General features: G+C 40.0%; 1 protein-coding gene across 4 annotated transcripts; it reads left to right on the top strand.

Annotated features, from left to right (window-relative positions):
- Positions 1 to 1,086: 1,086 nt before the first annotated feature.
- LOC145970571 (potassium/sodium hyperpolarization-activated cyclic nucleotide-gated channel 2) lies at positions 1,087 to 7,550 on the top strand. 4 transcript variants are annotated; one of them, XM_083097435.1, is made up of 4 exons: positions 1,088 to 1,456; positions 1,588 to 1,752; positions 1,857 to 3,044; positions 4,292 to 7,550. In XM_083097435.1, the coding sequence occupies exons 1-4, from the start codon at positions 1,224 to 1,226 to the stop codon at positions 4,326 to 4,328; spliced, it is 1,623 nt and encodes a 540-aa protein (XP_082953561.1). In that variant the 5' UTR covers positions 1,088 to 1,223; the 3' UTR covers positions 4,329 to 7,550. The 4 variants fall into 4 exon arrangements, with proteins under 4 accessions (XP_082953562.1, XP_082953561.1, XP_082953564.1 ...); XM_083097438.1 differs by having other exon boundaries at positions 1,327 to 1,416; XM_083097437.1 differs by having other exon boundaries at positions 1,356 to 1,446.
- Positions 7,551 to 18,178: the final 10,628 nt, after the last annotated feature.

Raw genomic sequence — 18,178 nt, 5'->3', positions numbered from 1 at the left:
TGATAATCCGGTCTTGTAGAGGGATCGATGGACATATACAACAAAAAACTCAATATGGTAAAAACAATCATGGATAAACATGTACTATTTCACTTTATATAATAATATTTATTATATTAACACTATATATAATAAAGAAATATTATACTATTATATATATTGTCCATTTATAACTTGTTGAGAAAAAAACATTTCGCTCTCGCATATAACTAGTTCAATATTTTTATATTTCGTGGAAACTAACTGTCAGTTGCACTAAAAATAAACTGACCATACTAAAATTCACCGGTTGTGATCTATACGACTCGCAAATCATACGGGCAATTATTCACGTCTCTATGAACTAAAACGTATAAAAATATGATGCATCTTGCATTTTGGATAATATTAATTTTGAAATAGACACGCAAATTAGTAAATGCATTTATATGAATCACAAGTGATTTCTTCACAAATTGCTTCAATAATGTACATTTAAATGTCATCTAGACTTAACTTTTCAAATTTAATCGACTTTAATAAATTATAACAATCGAAAATTTTTATATATACATACATATATGTATAATTTTACAAATCTTTTATATAAAACATATATAATAGTTTAGTAAAATTATATCTAACTTGATAAGATATCAAAAATAATATGCTTATATATCTATGTTTAAAAAATTGAAACAATATGATATTTAAATTAATTAAAAATATATTGCGAACATTTAGAAATTTCTTCATTATCAATATGATTAATCAGAAATAAAGTGCTGTCATCGTAAGGCAAAAAACTACACAACAAGCACAAATAACAAAATCGATCAAATGTTACCAGCAGACATTCTATTACATATCTCTGTTTCAACAGAAATTATTAAGTACGGATGTCATCTTACCATTTACAGATTAAAACGAACATCTTTTCTCATTCGGACAGTTTCTCTTTCAGAGTCTCTGGCCGATACTGTATCGTACGAGAGACTGAAAGAAACCAGAACGGGTCTGATCATCCATCAGCATAAAACTATGTACCGACTGCGTCGACTTCTCCATGAATCCGGCATGAAAGAGCACCGACTTCTCTTGCATCCAAAGAGATGCCGCCGGTGCAAACGATGTACGCTTGTCAAACGTACTTATAATGACATTTCTGTAATTAGAAATGTATATTTAGCAAATTCATTCTTTTTTTACATTGCCTTCAATTTCCATCACGTAACGATTCCACGATGCTTCGTGTGGAGCATGAATGTGAGCTCGAAGACACACACGAAGATGTACTCTTTCTTCCCGATCGCAGTTTCTTCCAAAAAGCCCTTGATGCTTTGCGTTATTTGCTAATGGCATCAGACAAAAATCCAGGCGCCCGCAAATATTTACGCAGTAGAGCTTCCATAATTTGGGAAAAACGACGGCATTTGCGTAATTATAGATATATTCTCCATCCATTCAGTATGTTTAGGTATCTTTATATATATATATATGTTTTATTAAAACAAATTTTTCTCTATAATGTGCCTAATATATATATTTATGTAATGTATATTCTCTTGAATAAAATATTAAATTAAATCAGATTTTTTTCTAATATAGATTTTGCTGGGATATCATAATGATTTTAACGATAACGTGTTTGCTACTGACTGTTCCGTATTATGCTGCCTTCGAAATAAACAAGCGTTCGCATAATTGGACAATTTTCAAAAATTTCCTGCTTTTTCTTTGTTGCCTGGATATAAATATTAATTTTATGACAGGGTAAATATAATTTAATTAATAAATATAAATAATCTGAATTTAATTTAATGCGTATCGATTTTTCTACAAATTAAAAATTAAGAATTTTATTCGTTATTGGACAGATATTTTGACACGATGCATCGCATTGTTGTGATGGAACCGAAAAAGATAATGAAGAGATACATGAAACACGGCATCTTTTTTTTGGATTTGCTGGGCTCTTTTCCAACTGATATCGCATTCGTTAAGATATGGCAAGAGTATGCAGTTACACGCGAGTTGATGTCTCTGATGTGTGGATTTCGCGTTTTTTCTCTCGCTTCTTACATGAATAAGATTGTCCACGAGTATAATGTTTCATTAGCCCTCTACGAGGTCTGCATCATGATATTTTGGCTAATAATAGCGTTCCAATGGCAGTCTTGCTTTTACTGGCTGGTGCCAATAGCGACGACTTCTATGTCTTTACCGGAGCGTCCCAGCAGCGACTCCTGGATGCACGAGTTCGATCTTTGGGAAGAATCTAAATCTCGACAATATCTATCCAGTCTCTTACGCGCCCTCACCGTTTTCCTTTCGTCGGGCTTCCTGCACAGAAAGCCGAAAAACGAAGCGGATCTCACGCTAATGATAATCTTACAAATATTGGGAAGTTTAACTATTTGGATCTTGATAGTTCGCGTGAGGCAACTTTATAAGGGTGCTAATAGCTCCAAGATCAAGTATCAAGACATCATGGCACAGCTCAAACAATACATGAAGCATCGGCAGCTGTCACATGCGACTCAACATCGTATCATAACCTACTATGAGTTTTGCTTTCAACAGCGCTATTTTCGCGAAACCGAGATCCTCAATACCCTATCCACATATATGCGCCAAGAGATCAGCATGCACGCCTGCCGCAAACTTGTGGAAAATGTTGCGTTCTTCAACAATCTGCCGCTTTCGTTACTGGCGCGCATCGTCGCTCTATTAAAATCTGAGATATTTCTGACGAACGACGTGATTGTACGGGCCAATCAGCCGGGTGATTGCATGTATTTTATCGCTAGCGGTACAGTGGCGATTTATACAGGTACCGGGAAGGAGATATGTCACTTGGACGATGGCGCATATTTTGGGGAAATCGCCCTAGTTATGCCTGACGAGCGAAGAGTGGCTAGTGTCGTCGCTATTGAAATATGTGAATTGTATCGTTTAGATCGAGCTGATTTTGCCAGAACGATTCATCCGTATCCTATGCTATGGGAACAAATCAAGAAAATAGCCGTCAAGAGACACGAAAGGACAACAATACTCAATACACAGTAAATATATATTGTACAAGTAAATATATATTGCACAAGTGAATATATATTGCATAAGTTATTTTACTCGGAAATATTATTTTTACAAGATGCGCTTATTTTTTTAAAAAATGGCACAAAATTTAAATTTTTGTACAATTTAAAATTACGATGTCAGATTATTGCTTTTAATATTGGTACTTCTTTAATTATTAAAACCAATATTTGTCTAATGACACGCTATATCGGGAGTAAATAACATTGAAAATTGCTCTGTGATCGTTATAATTATATTATTAAATTGTAATTGAACGCCGAACGTATTATTGAAACAATTGATCAAGCGATAAATTTAAAAAAAAACTCGATTATTTATCCTTGCAACGTAGCATTAGGATCCCGGATTTATCGATGAGATCATACTTTGGAACAATGCGTTCGCAATTCGTGCCTCATCCATAGTTGGTTAACAGATATAATGTGTTCTAAACTTACTGTAGCGCACTAATGTCAGGTTACAAGGACTGCCGTTGTTAGTATTAAAAGAATTGTTAATGATCGTTGACGATAATAGCGGAAAATTGTTAAAGAACCGATAAATTTCAAGACTCCGATAACTGTTTCTCGTAACCCAACATTAGGGCAGATTTATTACCCTGGACGTGGATCAAGAAGATCGCGATCGTGCGCCGCGGAAGACTACAATTTTCAATGTACTGTAGATCATCGGTAATATCATGTAGCAAGAAGAGAATACGTGATCACTTCTCTTAAGATGAATTCGCGATAATTACAGTTTAGCGTCGCGCATCGCGTTCGGTACTCGGGCTTGTTGTTTTGCGAACGTCAAAAATCAAATCCATTCGAAATGCATCGTGCGTATCAAATGTATCGAGCTATGAATCGGCAAGTGGAACACTTAATGTAATGAAACGAGAAACGGAAGGACGTTTCCCTTTGCTTTGTGGTTGTGCATCGATGTGCAACTAGCTCGCGCTATTAATACTTATCGGGATCTGGGATCATTATCTTTAACGCTGGTTGTAAGATCCGTAGTTGATTGTAGTCAATGTCCCGGGATATTACATTAAGAATAGGCGTGTAACGAGAGAAGGTCTGATTTACTTGACGATGCGTGCTTATCTAAGAAATTCGCGTCGAGTTAGTCCGACCGGTTCTACCTGAATATCTCCATGACACGATGCAATGATACGTTATCCGTTATTAATGAATGCAGTTTTCACGATAATTGTTTTTTGTCGTTCCAGGACGGACTTGTTCTTTCATCGGACGAAGAATTTCTAAGCCGGAAAACTTGGATGGTATGCATAAATGATTGGTATGCATACAGGCGTAAAAAAAAGGAATGTCATCGGAATTTTTTATTAAACGGTAGCGCGATAACAAGTTTGTCCCGCGATGATATATCTCACTTCTCTGTTATTAAATGCGACGAATATGTATTTTGATTATCCAGCGTTTGCAAAAAGCGACATAAATTACCGCAAAAGAGAGGAATAAATCCTGACTGTCGCGTATCGTCATAGTAGTAAAAACAAAACAAAGCGTGGAAATCGCGGACACACAAAGTGTCCAGTAAACATACATTAATTATTTTTTTAAGAGAGACAAAAAATATGGCGAATATATCAAGAAAGACCGATAGCTTAATTATGCGCAAACTTAACGACAAGTTATATTACCATTGCAATAAATACGATCGACAACTTGTACGAAGTGAAATTAATGTAAATAACTAATCGATAAGCCGGGCTATCAGATTTATCGTGTTAATCTATGAATTCTAACGAAAAGAGGGGGAGGAGAATTGCACCGCTAGATAAAACTAATTAATATACGCTACCAAGAACGATTATAGGCCGTCGACCGCGCAGAAATTCACGCCTCGCCCGATCTCACCGTGGAAACGACTCGGAGGCGACGTTATCCGACCACGGCGGGTGCGGCGAGCCGCCCATTCGACGAGAAACAATGGTTTGTGCGCATCGACGCATGGGCAGAGAGAACGCCGATGACAATGAAACGTTTAGGAGGGCTGGCCATTGTAATAGGCCGACGATGCGCCTGCTTGGTAGCTTCCAAGCGGTAGCGTACACGCACCGGCGTATCCCTACCGCCGCGCGCGCACCGGCTTCGGGTAGAAAGGGATTGCCGGGCGTTAGGATAGTACAAACGAGAAAGAGAGAGCTCGCTATTGTTATCAGCACGGTCGGTCGGCGAGAACGAGAGGAAACGTTCCCGTGGAGAACGAGTGACGATGAAACGAGAGGAGAAGCCGAAGAGAGACAGAGGACGAGGAGCGAGAGGGAAAGTGAAGGAGATAGAGAGAGAGAGAGGGAGAAGAAAACATCGTTGTGGCTATGGTTATATGGCCACACCCCATGGAGCCAGCCAACGAGCTCTCCACCGACCGACGACCCACCTGACCCCACAATGGGCAGATCCACGTAGCTACGCTCGGTGGCTATGCCATGCATTGTTCCCCTCCTGTGCGCGTCAAGTGATGTGCACGTCGTGGAAACGGGACGGAAATGCGCGGGTGGACGAGGTGTGCGTGAAGAATGGGAACGAGAGGGAGAGACGACGATGATGCGGCCGAAACGAGACCTCGGCTGAACACGTCATTTACGGTACGCGACACGATGACAACGTCGAAGACGCTGAGAACACGAAGCGTAGCAGGCAGCTTGGGATCGTTAACGCGTTTAACGGTGCATGAGTGATGCGGGATCACGATATGTTCTTTAGAATATACACCGAGCATGTCGCGGATAATTTGACTCGGTTGCTTCCATGACCGCGTACTTTCTTCTCTAATCACCTCCCTATCGTGTCTTGCGTGCGCATTTGGAGGATGAGGCGGAATACGCGTCAAGGGAAGAAGCGCGGAGACGTTGAGTTCGTTGCCCGGGATGCTTCAGCGAAACGTATACTTGAAGAGCGTCCGCGGTAGCGAATGTGAAAGTCCATAAAATAAAGATAATTTCAAGTTAAAGAGACATTAACGACTTACAAAGCTGTGTAAATCTTACATTTACGTATATTCCTGTTAATGGCTCGTATACATGTGTAGACGTATCTGGAGATGAAAATAAAAGCACGTAAACGGCGTATCCAGTTGCAGTCATGTTAGACGAGTAGTAAATCTCGAAGATTGAATAGCATCTATGTTGGAGAAATTGCAAAACATTCCGATCTCGACGGAATTAAAGCGTGGAAACGATTCGGGCTCGTATCGCAACGGCGTTGCAACGGCGAGATCGAGTCCCTCGTAGCGTCTTCGCGCACAGATATCTGGATAGACAGATACGCGGAGCGTGTACACACCTACATCAACAAAACCCGGCGACGTCGACCCTGGCGGCTGCCTTCTCCTCCGCGATGGGTCGATACTCTGCGAGCCGCCACCCTCCCCCGCGCTATCCTCGCTCCGCGTCTCGTGCCTCCTCTGTCTTTTGCCCCTACTGCCGCTGTTTCCGTTCAACCCCTTCCATCCTTCCTCTCACATACCCATCTTCACCCACCATCGTACCGTTCTCTCATCCCTTGTGCTTCCTACCCCTACGTCGTCCTCCGTTTCCACTTCCTCCTCCTTCACCTCCGGCCATCTCTACCTTCCCGCCGTTACCACCGCCGCCTCTTTTACCCTCGGTGGCCTCGTCCATAGGTGTACTAGTTGATTGATCGTTTATCGATACGCAGAGGGCCCACCCCGGCGAGTTGCGGGTACGTCCTACACCCGGTCCCCCGTCCCCGCGCTCCGACTGTTCCCGCTTTCAAGTATACGCATTACACATTTATAAGGGCGTTAAACACGAGCCGCATCGATGGCATAGAACGCTATACAAGGGGTATATATGCGTATTTCCCTCTCATCCTCTTGCACGTCCTTCCCTCTTCCGCGCCTCTCCTGATATTCTACTCCGCGCTACTCTTCCTACCTTTCGTTTCTACCTCTCTTTCTCTCTCTCTCTCTCCCTGCAAAGCCAACCGGCCGCCTGGCCAACGAAGCCCCCCTACATTGGTTTTGTGTAGGAAGAGCCATGCTCGATTGGTGTCGGTGTGTTTGTAAGCGCGCCGGGCAACATCAATGTTTCGAGTCGAGCGTCCGCCCCCATTATTTTACCCCCGGCCTTGGAACCGCCATCCCATCGACTAGCTGCTCTCTATATAACCTCCGCACGGCGCGGCATCTCCCTTTCTCCTCCTCTCTTCCGCTTCCTCCCTCTCGTGTTCTCCCTCGCTCGCTCGCTCGCGCGCACAGATCCCGATGCACACAACCGATACTTATTGATATGAGCTTCCGTTTACCGTTGACTACATACGTGACTTAACCGCCGGCCCCGTGCACTTCCGAAACTACTATATCAATTTTTAACTGCGCAGTCGGATTTATCGGAGCTTATATTCCACCCAGACGACTGCGCTTGTGCAGCTCCGCGAGTTTCCACATTCTTGTATCTTGTTTCGGTCCCATTAGATTCTTATTCCGTTCTTCTTCCTTAGTCAGGCAGAATATAAAATATATTATAAATATATATATATATATATATATATATATATATATATATATATAAATTTAATGTTTCCATATGTTTTCTGTCTTTCGAAAGAACGCTAATATTTGTCTCTTTTTAAATTGTTACATAATTAGTTACACAAGAATGAAATATATTATTGATATGTTTGCACTTTTTATTCCTTGTCAATTAAAAATAAAGCTAATAATGTTGTTCGTTAACGAATTAAAGCAAAATCGCAGATGGGAGAGGGGAGGGTGAACCCAACCCCTATCGAGTGTTGGCTTTCAGTCGTGACATCGCACCACAGTGTTGACTGTCCGTCACACATCCCCGAGCTCGAATGACGACGTTTATAAGCTAGTGTCAACAACGGTGGGTAATGATGTGCGGTCCCCATGTTCAGCAACCATAGGAGCTTCCCGGCGGGCGGTCGGGCACCCGCAACGTATCATCCCGTCACGCTACATTGAACGTCATTGTCCGAACTAAAGTCGCCGTTTATCGCTCAACGGGTGATGGTACGCGAACAGAGAAACTGAATACGCTTTGCCCGAATACGTATCGTTCGTTACTTCGCGGCAACGATGCAAAAAATCACTACTCAAAAAAACGGCGCATCGATTTATGCGTATCCCTAATCAAAGATCGCTCGTAGCTTCTATCAATTCTTGCTCCGAACGATTTATGATATGCGTGTATAATATAACAAACATTTATACTTAATAACATTTCTGTACTTTATACAAAGTGATTATTTGTAGCTACTGTTTTTTGAATGCGCAACAATATGTATTATTCTATAATTTTAAAATTATGTATAGCTAAGAAGTTAATGTGAACATTTTACATACACGAGATATATATAAATTTCAAAATATTTTGTATAATAATCCATAAGATACAGAAAACAATCTATGACGACGAAAACGCGCGTTTCTAACCCTCTGCACTTGACAGCTGATTTACATAATTCGTCATTGACTTCACTCGCTTTTACAATCACCCCTTGACTAACGAGACTACCCCAGCAGGGGGGATGTTTCTGCAAATTCACCTTCGCCCCGCGTTATACACTGACATTCGATTATCTTCGCATAGTTAAAGCATTCACTGCAACTCGTAGATAAAACGGAAAATACGATCGTGGCATGAATTGCAAAAGTTATTTAACTAGAAAAAAGTGTTATTAATCGACAAGCGTTGAAATGTAGTTTAGCGATAATCGTGTATTGACGATAATTAACATAGTAATGTGCACAGTTATCATATTGAAAGAATATAAGTTATTTACATCAGATGACGGTAGCCTGTCGATATCTGTTAGCAATAAATTTCATGATTGAATATGTGCATATCTTAGAAAAGGCACAATGAACTTGCTAAAATATGAATATATAATCAGCGATGCTTCGAGAGGTAGATGAAAAAACAAACGGAAGAAAATTGTAAGTCAATGCCTGATCATAATGTGTATGTGCCAAGTATTTATCTATGATAAATAATAACAATATATGATCGCCTACATCACAAAGTGTTACGTGTGTTCAATATGTATTCAATACGTACGTTCGACGTTATATAATGTACGTATTTTTGTTAACATTTCTCAAAGAACGAGTAAATGCGTTGTTAGATGCAAATTTAGTTATAAATGTTTTATGCAGCATAGATAAATATTGAAAAATTACAACATTAAAGCGCTACAAATATGATGAAAATAACATTGCATTCGAGATATTGATTCACATTTTTTTATTCTATAAATATAAAATAAATGCGAAAAATTATGGCGTTAAATTATTGCAACACGAACGTGATTAAAATTAAGGAAAGAATATAAAACAAGTGCATAAATAATCATTTGATCGACAACTCGCAGTACGTAGTGGAGGAAAGCAGGAAAAGTGTACCACGCGAGTCGGCGCAACTATACATATATATATTCAATACTGATTACTTTCATCTCACGTAGATCGTTTCGTTTCAAACGTGACAGAAATTACCCGGGGTGCTAGATTTCGCTTGCGCTCAATAGGCGTCCGGGTCTTTCGATCAACAAACGCTACAAATGTCGGAACAGCTAGTAAAACGGAAGGAAGCCGAACATTCGCAAAATTTATAATGTTTCAGAGCTGTAAAGGCATTTCTCTTTTTTATCATAGGCAAAGATTTGGATTTTCGTCGCCTAATGTATAATGAAAGCTTCTTTCTCCCCCGAATTTTCGCGGCTTTTTACTAACTGTGACTTGCACATGAACACCCTCGAAACAAATAAATTGTCGTCATTACAAATGGATAAAGTTTCAGTGGAATTTCCTTTAACTCATTATCAACTTCTTCGAAAAAAGGCCCTTCTAAACTAATTGACTCCTGTAATTTCTAACGCTAAAAAATACCTACACAGAGATAATTGTTTCACTTGCTTCATGATAGATCAACGTCCGTTAATGTAATAAAAAATGCAACTTTTATAATGCTTTAAGTATAAAAAAAATTTCATACACACGGAAAAAATGTCAATTATATTTATTATTTTAATAGCACACTTGCATATCGAATTTAAACTATTTGTGATTGAAATGTTTCACAAATTATTTAATAATTTATCGTTACCGTTATTTTGTAATTTGTATCATATTTCGCATCAAACGAGAATAACGAGAAAAATAAAAATAAAATGTCATGATTATGGTTATATTTCAGAGAAATATACCAGTTATAAGCTCTGCATATTTCACAAATTATAACGAACAGTTAATTAATTTCGGTTTAACCTTCGTCATGTGCATGCGGAGTTTTCTTTCATCGATGTACGACGTCCGGTGGGTTTACATAATTTCTTTCGGCGTATATGCTCTCTTATATCATTTTCGAGGAGAGCATGCAGCGAAACGGTTTATCATCCACCGTGGGTCCGAACATACCAGCGGCTGTGTGTCGATAACGATGCTCGAGGTGAAGAGAAGAATCGACTCCAAGAGACGGTGGTAAATCCAAGGCTCTTCATCGCACTCGTGCACGAAATCCAATGTTTCGCCATAAAGGAATTCACGATCAAGTTATGAGACATTTATCATTGCGATAATAACCAAACCTAATTACTTAGCCACTGTAAACACATCCTCCACAATATTTTTAACCAGAAAAATAAATGTTTGTTTTGTTAATGATAAATGCGAAATGATTGTCGTGAATATATCGTAAATGTGCAAATAAGTTAAAGTATCATAAAACGTCGGCCGTTATTTTTGTTGCGAAAACTTGTTCAGTTGTTGCACGAAGCAATAGCGTAAACAGATTGGTTGCGATTTATACAAAGCTCATCTAAACGAACCTGTTTTCGTAGAAATGTGGAATTAACCGTTACGATAGACCGAGTCGTATGATAATGAGAGAAAGAGAGAGACAGAGAAATTTCTCTTCAGTTTAGAAAATATTCGTATCCACTCTACGTATGTTCGTACACGTAACGAAACTACTGCCGGTCCCATACTGTACATTTTGCCCGGGTGAAGAAGCTTTCGATAAGCCCGACAATACTCGATTATTTAACCGACATGTACGACAAGTTTTGCGCAAATAATGTACGTAATATTGATTTGCCTGCGACGGCTTTAGCTAGGATTTTCGCGGACATTTTTCTATTGAAATAGTTAAATTTCTCGACTGTTATGCAACATTTACTCGATCATTTACAATACATGTAACATATATCGAATCCCGCGTATTTCTGCCTACGAGTTGCCACTAAATAACATCCATTATTCAGAAATTTATTCGTAGATTTACAACAGAATACCGATATTACGAAACGATAGACAAGCATCCTCTTTTATAGATGCGAGGGGATATGTACCTTGTTCCAGCTAGGATACTTTCAACTAATCCTCGACGGCTATATACGCGGATAAGAACATCCACAAACTTCCGTATTCATAACTATTCATATACGCGCAGCGAGAATATAGCTTACACAACATGCGTGTCTACAAAGGAATTTAAAAAGATAATTTGACAAACCACGCTTGTAAAAGATACAAAATACCTCTGTTAAAAATATAAATAAATAAAAAGAAATATTCAAAGGTTGTAAAATCGATGATTAATGTCGAAGATCAGAAATCCGATTTTGCGTAACTATTACTTGATTGTAATTTCAAATTTTATCTATTTCTTTCTATTTTCTCTCAGAATATATAAACGACGCGCGTGCAAATATATCCACACCCCGTATGTCGGTGCCACTATTTTGTAATATCGTTAGCTTTACGAGCAGATTTCCAACAAGCCTTCGCGAGATAACCCCTGCTGACGATGATAGTGTTAAAGTGGTAGCGTGACTGCTCGCCGCTTTCCCCTCCCCGTTTCCTGCTGCGACGAAAAAGCACCGGATTGAGAGAATCGAGCGAAGACACGCCGAGGCCGCGCGGACCACCCGATGTGCCGGGTATCTGAATTAATTATTTGTTTTAATATAAAATCCACGGGGTGTGATTTAGTTCGCCGCTACGGGGGCAAGTGGTCGGAGAGACGGGAGCGCATAAACAAGTCGCAGCGATCGGGACCCTATCTCTTTGCTCCTCACGAATGCGTTTCGCACCGACGAGAGAAGCGTTTGGATGCGTATAAGTGTGTATGCATGCATGTGTGCATATATATATACACATATATATATGACGTATACGCACTACGTGCGCGGAAAAAGGAGAGAGCCGGGCTAACGAGTCGCCGATGCCGCTGCAGTCACGCAGACTTCGCTGCAGCACGAGGAAAATTGTGCACGCTCGCTCGGAATCGGCGCGATGCCGATTATCGATGGCGCGATTTAATCAAGCATGTCGATTGCTTCTCGGCGTTTATGGCGAATTTCACTCTCTTCATGTCCACTGAATCATATTTTTTGTCGAGAGCAGATTGGTTTATGTAGTACGCGCACCTGATACGGGATACATCGTGTCTGACCGTCAGTATATTGGTTCCATTTGAGAATTTTTTCGTCCGGTGTATCACTTTGATTAGATATGCGACTCTAAAATATCGTCATATTTCTGCTAATAACGTCGTATATTTTCTGTATCCTCAGTTGTTCTTTTTGATGTTTCGTTATAGAGGGACAGAATTACTTTAACGATTGCGAATTCTCCGCTTAACACAAATACATGTGTGTACCATCTCGAATATGTAAATCTTCTGATATTTGGATTGCAAAGAAGAATACAAATGAATTTTTGTGACTTTAATCAATGTACGAGAGAGCGTAAGACATTTTATAATAATTACATATCATAAATATACCAAACACAATCAAGCAAAGTAACTCGTTATGATGATAAACTTAATTGTTAAATCGTATATGTCCAAGTAAGAATTTATTCCTCTTAATATATGACATCCTATAGCATCTCATCACAACAGGTTTCACACGTAGCCATTAATAAGGCTATCAATGCAACAAGTCAAGACTTTTAATTGCAAGTGTCAAGTGGATTAGTATAAGTAATGATTTTTTTTTATAGCCATTAATTGTACCTGATAATCTTCTTCGTGCAATATTTTTCAAAAAGAAAAAATATTCATTATAAGAATTAATTATTTCTAACACAACAAAAGCTCGGAATCTTATTATAAATAGAGAGAACACATAAAAAATATAAGAGCATATAATACACTATCGGCCGTATTCATAGATCTTCCTTGAGGAATAAGGAATCCTTATTCGCTATGAGTTTCATATTGTTTCGTGAAATGAACAAGAAACAGAGGAGCAAAAATTTCAATGTAGAATTCCAGTAAACTATATGAACGGATCTCCGAGAGATACCCTTTCATGTCATCCCTTTGTACCATGTCATTTCCGATTGTTTCTTTCATTAGTCTTTGTACTCAAATACTCGCCCATCTTTCCGTTTATTTAAAATCGCGTAATCTTTATTAATCTCCTATTAAATTATCTAAGAAAGTAAGACATTATTTTAAATCGATATCGTCTTCGACTATGATCGTGTTGGTAAAATTATTTAAAACATGCATCTCTAATAACGCATAACATGTATTTTATAATTATATTTTTCGTTCGTTACTTGTCCGGACGATTACGGACAGTGAACGAAAGTTCATAGATCACTTTGTGGGTTCTGTAATTCAGAAAACTCTTAACATCGTTTACGCGACTCGTCTGCGAAATCAAATTCGTTCCGGAAAATGAGCACCTCTACGGAAGATTATTTATTTTCATGTTCTTGGTAATCGGCGACGCGCAGGTAAATGTTAATGAATAAGCACTGACAGTAAATTGAATGCGCGCGATGAATCGATCCGTGGCGATGCCACGTGCGTTTCATTCGACGTGGCACTCCATCACTCGCTGACCTATCAACTTATCGTGCCGCACGAAAGAATGACAAGGAAACCAAGTCTCAACTGTTACAGACTGCCGCGGGTGAGCAATTAGAAATATTCAGCGCTTCGCATTTATAGAAACGATTCCATCGACGATGAATTATCGGACCCAATCACACGAATATCTGTAAAAGTTAGTTACATAAGTACGAACCTCCCGCGAACAATTAAACATTACGGTAATCACACATAGTGATACGATAATAATTACAATATTCTATTAATTAATTAGACTCTCGCGAAAATATTTTTCCATGTGATTTATAAATAATCGACGATCTATTTTCTCAATTATCTTCATTCGAATATTATAATTAATATATATATTCCGCCCAATCGAGGAAAGAAACTCGGATTTATTTTATCGCACAAAGACTGCCTGGAAGGATCTCGAAATTGGGTTACCTTAATTGGAGGCAGAAACGAACTCGCATGCCAAACCGTCCTCGCTTCGTCTGTCGCATTTCCGTATTCACGTGATCGGGGCGTGAATTCCACGTATTTAAGTGTCCATTGCGCCATGGTGCCTTTCTTTACCCCCGGTAATGATCCCTTTGTCCGGCGAGTGAGCGCGACTTTAAGTGAAAACGTCCATTCAAGCAGCGACAACGACGGTTTGCGCCCTGAATATATTGCACCGATTGCGAGGGGAAGATAAGTATACGGGGAGACTGAGATCCGTCGGTTCTTAGCTTCCGACGACTCCGACCGAAGGTGCTTCTTTTTCTTCGACTTGCTCGAGAAAAGGAGCTTACAGTTCGCTTTCACGCGGTCGAGAAGAAGGAGTTATTCACAAAGATAAGGACGACGTCGTCATAATACGAACTCACTGTTGCACCAAATTCGAACGAAGCGGCTCGTAATAAAGGGCGGCAATTATTCTTATTCGTGGAACTCATGGAACCCGTCCCATTCGTCGCCATCGCATTTTTCTCTTAACGCGACATCCATCGATGAAGCGACACGAAAGACCAGTCAATGTGAGAGCAATGCTATTATCGTGAGATTCTGTGAAATGCCAGCTTTATTGGAACAGCGCGTCGTAATAAATCGCAATCGTACGTCGGTGCTTATTTACACGCGCGGATGAATTTGACGGGCGTCCGTGTTGGACGCGAGCAACGAAATGCGCTTAAGCCGCATCGATCCGTCTTAATCCATGTGAATATTAGGGCACGGGATGAATGTTTTCGCGTCCGGTATCGGCGGAGATTTTCACCAACTCGCCTCGATGTGTTTACCGCGATATGCCCGGCGCGATTTTTTCAGAAAATTAATTAACACCCCTGGCCGCGCGCGTAAGCCGCTTATTTCCTCGATAATAATCCGCGATAGACGTTAGAATCGCAAACGCGTTAAGCGCTAATAGATGCAGTCGAGTCGCGCTGGAGTTCCAGTAAGTGTACTCGCCGAGAGTAAATAAGCGTATCTCAAGTGGCTCTATTAATAGGTTCCTGTGAGCTTATAAGCCGGAATATATTTTTTTCCGGGACTAGATATCGCGCGGCAATAACACGCGCATCCAGCGCCGGTCGTTTACAAAGCCGAAGGCACGTCGATCCAGAAGCCGATCTCTCATCGAGATAATAACAGGGAGATCGCCCTATGGCAGGCGGTTAAAATGTGGCCGGCAATAGTCAATGACCGAGATTGTCCTAAACGATCTTGACCTATCGATCGATTTCGCGCTCGTTTGCACGCGATTCTTCTAAAAAGATGAGTAATTTTTCCTGAATTAAGTTTTACAATCAAACTTTCTTTCTCTAACTTTACTTCCGTGACAAAGCGATATTTTGCACGTACTTGTAAATAACAGTTTTTAAGCCTGTACAGTATTAAAAATAATATCGATTAAGTTCGAAATTTTATTTATTCATTCTAGCACAAAAAGATTTAATTGGACAAATTTCGTGGACTCTAAACATTAAAGAGAAACGTTGGATTTCTTGTACGATCACGCAAGTTTCTTCAAGTTTCAACGAATTCCGGTTGGCACAAGGGACGTTGGAGAAAAACGAACATCGTATCTTGTGCAGGAATCATGGCAGAAGCGAATGTTAATTTGCGTTTCCACGGCACAAACAGTACACGGATAACGAAGGTCTATTAATATAGAAAGCAGTGCATGCCAGAAGGCGACTGTCCCTCTTTCAGAAACCAACCCGCGGCGGGATACTGCCACGCTATCACATATTTGCACGTACTTCGCAAACAGATAGGTGCTCGAACGAGTCGGTAATTATGGATGTGGCTCAAAATAATGAAAATCTATTAGTTGCTACAGCGTTTAACAGCGATGCTATCCGTTTACGAACGAGCACCACCACACATACACGTGCATGCTCGGGAATGGAATCTCACTCTAGGACAGGACGAATGAAATCCATCTTAGAAGAATGCTCGAGATAGAATGAAGGCTGCAGCGATAGGTACTTCAACAAGCTCTATTTCGTGTCTACCGGATCCTTGCAAAATTAATAGGCAAGAAGATGCTTTCTTCAAGATAATTTTAAACGTCTTTTATCTCTATCGGGTCTAGTTTAATATAAAATCGAGCAAAAAAACGTGTACTTTCTTATCTCATCTTTAAAGAGGAAATTATAAAATCTGTTATACAAGTCGACAGATGTTAAGAAAACTATGAAAAACTTCAAGTATACAACCTCATACTAATAATTAACTCGAAGTTAATGGTGGAGAAGAGAGAAATTAAAAATTTTAAAAAGTAATCTGTTTGTGTATGCGTGTGTGCGTAAGTGTGTTTAACATCGAAGCAAATTTAAGTGCAATCCATTTTTCCTTCGCTTACAATCATGTATGAGGTGAATCTAAATAAGTATATGATGCATACCGATGTATTCATAGTCAATACGAATATCTCTCTTTAAATATCTCCCTAAATATATATTAAAATTAAAATGAACATCTTTAATCGCGAATAATCAAATTTCCATATTTAGAAAAATATTAATAAATAAAACAAATAAGATAAGGAGGAAATAAAATTTACTCGAGGATCATACCTCCGATTACAGAAGCACCCAGAGCACATCGCGACGGGCACAGGGAGCCGATTAGAGCATAACGATAATAAACGATAATACAGTGTACGAAGAGAATAGATACACACAGAGAGGGCACCGTCGATGACTCGGATGCTGCGTAGAGGATCTTCGCGCGAAGTGAACGCCGCGTCTCACATCGGCCGGCTGGCCGGTCGGTCGGTCGGTCGGGGTCGCTGACTCGAACGGTTGCCGATCCGTCAGTCGATTACTCCGGGGATCTTACGTGAACATGGAAACAGGTTCTTGGAATCCGGTTCTCGATTCTACATACGACTCTAATCAACGCGGCTAGATTGCTGCATCGTATAGGTACATACGCTGCGCTGGACGCTCGCTCGATCGCATGCGTTACCTCGTTATTTCCTTCAATGTAACGCGCGTTGTTTGTTCGATTGGCGACGGTCGTCTTTCGTCCGATGCGTTTAGGACTGATTTTGTTATAATTTCTTTATTCGCGGTTTAACTCTGTCACATACACTCTCCGTTTCTTTAAATGATCAACGTGTACCCCGAGCGAGATTGACAGATATATATTGATGCGAATAGTAGAACCCTCTTGCGCGGGAGTGATTATAATATAAATGACTAGCACACTACAATTATGCTGGAGAACCAATTCTCGATTAATTAAAGAGAAAGATTTTGTCGTTTAAAATTTACATATTGAAATATAAATCATTATTATTACCTTATTGTTGAAATATACAGTGACAGTTAATCTCCTTAGTAATTTTTTTTTTTCGTTTAACAATAATATCCACGGCTAAATTGACATCGTTTCAAAGACGTTCTCAATTTTGATCATTTGCCTAAATGGACTTTCATAAAGCCGGACAAACAAGGTGTGATTTGTTCTTTGTGTGGATTGTCACGAAGATGTTTCTGTCTCGGCCTCTACTTATGATATGAAGCATACGATTACTCGAAATCGTCGCGCGGCATCTCACGACTCGATCACTCGAAAGCGATCGCGGTGCGTGTGCGACCCGAACAAACGACCAGCAGCTGGTGACTTTGTTTGCACACGTGGAACAAAGTCGGACATTTGCGTGCGCGTCAATGGCACCAGGCCGGTCTCTTTCGAATTGCGTCGAAAGGTCCGAAACGAGCAGATCACGCTGCGGGTACCGATTTTACACGGCCACGC

The sequence above is a fragment of the Camponotus vicinus genome, unplaced genomic scaffold (assembly GCF_025532165.1).
Source record: "Camponotus vicinus isolate PSW18456_S1 unplaced genomic scaffold, iyCamVici1.0 SCAF_4, whole genome shotgun sequence".
NCBI classification, from domain to species: domain Eukaryota; kingdom Metazoa; phylum Arthropoda; class Insecta; order Hymenoptera; family Formicidae; genus Camponotus; species Camponotus vicinus.
Note: the sequence above shows the minus strand (reverse complement) of the source record. Positions and strands in the feature narration are given on the sequence as shown.